This window comes from Primulina huaijiensis, chromosome 11 (assembly GCF_012295235.1).
Source record: "Primulina huaijiensis isolate GDHJ02 chromosome 11, ASM1229523v2, whole genome shotgun sequence".
In the NCBI taxonomy this organism is placed as follows: Eukaryota; Viridiplantae; Streptophyta; class Magnoliopsida; order Lamiales; family Gesneriaceae; genus Primulina; species Primulina huaijiensis.
Window position 1 is genome coordinate 1,592,730 of NC_133316.1, and position 5,027 is coordinate 1,597,756.

General features: G+C 33.9%; 1 protein-coding gene across 1 annotated transcript; it reads right to left on the minus strand.

The window, feature by feature from the left end:
- Window positions 1–500: 500 nt before the first annotated feature.
- Window positions 501–2,794, minus strand: LOC140987273 (L-type lectin-domain containing receptor kinase IX.1-like). Its single transcript, XM_073455722.1, has one exon. It carries the CDS (start codon window positions 2,618–2,620, stop codon window positions 563–565), a length of 2,058 nt encoding a protein of 685 aa, XP_073311823.1. The 5' UTR covers window positions 2,621–2,794; the 3' UTR covers window positions 501–562.
- Between the last annotated feature and the right edge of the window lie 2,233 nt (window positions 2,795–5,027).

Below are 5,027 nucleotides of genomic sequence, written 5' to 3' on the forward strand. Positions count from 1 at the left end.
CCTAGCCAAGCCTGCACCAAACCCCTAACCGCCCTCGTAGGACCCTGCCAGACAGTTCTGGACAGTCCTAGCAATGCCACGCAGCCCCTCCTCCTGCAACCGAGCCGCACACGCCGTAGCTTTCTTTTCAAGGCTCGCGGCTGCCTCCTACCATCGCGCCACCCATCCAGCCACCCTAGGACTCCTTCTAGCCTCTAGACGCAGCTAGCGCAGGGTCATGATCACGCCTGGTCGAGCCCATGTCCAGCCGCACTTTTCAAAAAATTTTAATCTTATTTAGTCGTATTATCGAGCCTTAAAAACATTTATCGAATAATATTTTCATCTTGGTCGTCCTCGTTATCCTTTCCCCGGCCTAATTTCGAATATCCAAGCAAAATCCTAAATTTCATGAAATTATGCAATTTAAACATTTAATCATATAAAATATATCATTTAAGGATTTAAAATTAATTAGATAAAATAAATAAGCAATTAAAATAGTATTCGTGCATGTAGTTTGCGTGAACTGATTTTCGAACATTACAATAAATTTAATCACATAAATTACATATTTATTTTATTAAATCTCCGAGATGTAATTCACACCAGAATTCGTAACCATATTCATGGAAGGACTGTAATATATCGGCATCGGCATCATTGCTGGAAGAACGGGCAATTGAGCCTCAAAATTCATCACATTCATCGCCTGTCGTATTGTGGGCCGATGCCGATTATCTGGATGAACACACCATAGCCCCACAACCAGCAATCTCTCCATTTCTTCACCATTTTGCTCGATTCCTAGATTTTGATCCACCGCGTCGAGTATTTTTCCGGCGCCGTAAAGTTTCCACACCCATTTCACCAGTACCACCATATTATTTTCTTGAAATCCGACATCAATGGCTTTTCTACCACAAATGATCTCTAACAAAACGACCCCAAAACTATATACGTCGGATTCTTTGCTGGCCCTGCCGGAGATGGCATATTCGGGTGCCATGTACCCTGTCGTCCCCACCACAATCGTGATTTGTGACCCTTTCTCGTGATCGACGAGTCGAGCTAGGCCGAAATCACCAAGTTTGGCATCGAAGTTTGAATCCAACATAATGTTGCTTGATTTGATATCTCTATGGACTACACATTGTTTCCATTCTTCATGTAGATACAACAAAGCTGAGGCTAATCCTTGTGCGATTTTGTATCTAACTGCCCATGTCAACACTGAATTATGCTTAAAGAGATGTGAATCTAAGCTCCCATTTGGCAAGAACTCATAAACAAGGAGGAGTTCACCTCTTTCATGGCACCAACCTTTGAGTAGGACGAGGTTTTTGTGTCTTAATTGACTAATGATCTTCACTTCTGATGCATACTCTTTCAGCCCTTGACGCGATCCTCTCGATATCCTTTTGACAGCAACATATGAATCGGTTTCTTTAAAGTAACCTTTGTAAACTCCACCAAATCCTCCTTCTCCAAGCTTTAATTTCTCTGCAAAACCGTCAGTTCCACGGGCCAGTTCTTCGTACGAAAACCTCTTAGCCCCAGCGTTCCTTTCAAATTCGTTCTCCATCGATGGGTCGACAGCATACATATATGTATCTATTGGTTCCTTGTTATACTTTTTCTTCTTCAAAAAACAGCCTGCAAATCCCAAAACAAGAAGTACAATCAGCAATCCCGCAGCGCCTAATCCGAAAGCTAATCTCCATACTCCCCGCTTCCTTTTCCGGTTTCCATCTACAATAATTAAATTGACCGGGGGATCCGGTGTTGGGCTCGGAGCTGGCATTGGGCTCGGAGCTGGCACATTAGAAGTAACATCGATAAATAAATTTGAATAAAAATCCCAAGACTTAACAGTATTTCTCTCGAAAAAATCTCCTGTTGCACCAGAAAAGCCAAACACAACTTTTTCAGGCATGTAATCTCTGAGATCAACCACGCGACTGAGGCTACCCGGTATGATTGTGTTATTAAAAGTATTTGTAAAGTTAACAGTGAGAATCTTTGAACTGCCGGTGTAGCTAATCCAAGCTTCATTTTGCCTCCCCCGAGTAATATCATTCTGCCAATAAGCGGTTGCAACAGATACCATGGAATTTATATTAATCCCAACATGTGGGGCAACTGGATCGAAAGAATTCTGGTAAGTATCGAATTCAACTGCAAAAAACGTCTCCGCAGATGAATTTGAATAAACACCGTCTGTATTAAGGCCTATGCTTGCACCATCAGAGGCAGTCCTCACGGATGAATTGACAGGAGCAAAGAAAAAGGTGATTCCATCCGCAAAATCGCATCTCCCGCTTGAATCTATCACAAACGAAAAATGAGTGGAAAAATCACTCAAATTCCCGGAATTCTTGTCCCACAGATGCAGCGGCTCGATATAAGTGGCGCGACCCACTCTTGATACCCGTGAAACATTGAACTCATTCGGGGTGAGCTGAATCCCTTGGGGTGCGATGTAAGCATCTCCTTGAGTGTCGATGAAGCGATTGTTCTCGTTAGACACGAAGCTGGCAAAGTTGAAGGATAACGAAACCGAAAGAGTACTTGCGGGGGTGGAGAAGAGGAAGAAGAAGAAGAAGAAGAAGAAGTAAATCCCGATGGTGAAACAATGCATGGTTGCCGATACTCTATTTTGGTCGTGTAAGAACCAAGAAAGTGCTTATAAATGTTGATTTCGTGCAGTAGAACAACTTTCTTTAGCTTTAGCAAATTCGTCGAGAGAGTCTTCCAACATATTTCCTCAGCAAATTCGTCGCAAGAGTCTTCCAACATATTTCTTTAGCTTTAGCAAAAGGCTTTATTGAAAATCTTCACCACTTATTTTCATATCTCCACTAAACTGTCTTTTTATTTCTATTGGTTATGGCTACGACTTGTGTATAATCAATTTCCTTTGGTAAATCAACATGGTTCCATTCTTATCGGACTCTCTTGCATGGTCGGAAGATGGTAGGTAGAGATCTTTATGACAGCCTTGCAAATTATCTTACTTAGCATATCTTGATTGTGAGTTGCGCGCAAATTCTTTGTTCTATGATGAATAAAGCTAAAGTACATAGGCCACATAATTTTAGTAAACATTTTTCTCTTTTTTTTAATAACATTTTTCTATTTTTAAAAGTAATGCAACGAATCATGGTTTCATTTTTTATTTTATTTTGAGAAACATTATTTCGTGAAAATTTTACATATACTAATATAATAAATCAAGGTAGGAGGCAGAAGGTCGCAAATCCCTATTTTTAATATAATTAATGTGCACATACTAATAACAATCAATTATTATATATATTAGTATTTTACGTGTGTGATGCATAAAATGTTATCTTATGTAAATAATTAAAAAATTAGTAAGTATTAGTGTTTTTAATAATTATTAAAATTATTGATATAATATAATAAATTTATTTAATATTTAAATATTATTATATGAAAAATGTTTATATAATTTGAGATGATGTTTAAACAAAGATAATAATTCTTCAGTCATTAAATTGATATTTTAGCTTGGTTGAGTGGAACTGTTACCGAAATCAAACCCGAAAATATTAGTTGGGTCTGATTTTTTTTTATAAAATTAAAAAATATTGGCTACAATTTTTATATTTTATTTTTAATTTTTTTAATCGTATGTCGATATCATAAATTTTCTTCATATGATATTTATTTTGTAAAATATTAATTTTTAAACAATTGTTTATTTGTTGTATGAATTATGTTTTAAATTTTCTATAAGTTGATTTTCAAATTTATAACTGTATTCATAAATATTTATTTTTGAAACAATTTATTGAAAGTTATTTTGATATGCTTGGACATTTTTTATTGTAATTGATCTCATTAATTTTTAATCAATATTTATTTTGTGAATATTTACATTTCCTAAACAATTACTTCTTTTATAAAGTAATTAATAGTTTACAAAACTTCTCCTCTTAACTTTGAATATTTAAATCTGCAAAACATAATTACCATATATTTAAGCAATATTTTGTTATTTTTTGTTTAAATTAAAATATTTATTATGTGTTTTGAATTTTTAAATAATTATTTTTTAATATAATAAAATAATAATTTTTGCATACTTGCATATTAAAAAAATCATATATTTTTTAAACAAATAATATATTTTTTAAAATAAAATCATATTTAAAAAAAACTTTCGGGTTGGTCGGGTTGGTTCGAGTTCGGGTTCATATGTTTCAGATTGGTTAGGGTCGGGTTCGGGTTGAGAAAGTTTTGTAATGCCCATTCTTCAACCTAATCCGAACCCACCCGAATTGACACACATAATATTGCTAATAAAAAATAGAAAAAATCTAAAAACTCATATTTTTTGTTTAACAAAATTTTAATTAATAAATAAATAGTTTTCAAATTTTTTGTCAAACTCATATGTGATACAGATGAATAAGCTATTCTCTTTTTAAATTCTGTTGACCACTAAAATTCTCTTTTTAAATTCTATTGACCACTAAAATTTTTAAATGGAATTTTTGAATGATAAAAAAGAGTTACCACCATATAAAAAATTAGTTTAATTTTAATTAATAGAATACATGTTTAATGTGTTAAAATTTTTTTAACACATTTCACACTATTTAAAATTATGTGATTAGCTTAAAGTTCTCTCAAGTGTTTTTTAAAAAAAAAAATCAAACATATTTTACACTATTTAAATTGACAAATCACACAAAAATATGAACTTTTGAGTTGACGTGACATACACTTGATTTGAGAACTTTAATATTTTAGCTCCAAGACTAGTAACAATTAAACTAGAAAACAGTTCAAGTTTGGAAGTATTTGATAAGTGCGATCTCTTCACTTATATTATGATAATAATGACTCGAATTATGATAGTTTTGGGATAATGTTATGCATTTTCATGTTTTTTTTGTTGTTTGGGAGAATTAAAACAATAATCAATTGACATTTTTAGAGTGAAAATAGGGCAAGAGCATAGGAATGAAGAGCATAGAAGGAAGAAAAAAAGTGAATTTTGAGCATGAAGATAGTTG

Coding starts and splice junctions, on each gene's coding strand:
- LOC140987273 (XM_073455722.1), bottom strand. CDS start 2,620: ATGCATTGTTTCACCATCGGGATTTACTTCTTCTTCTTCTTCTTCTTC.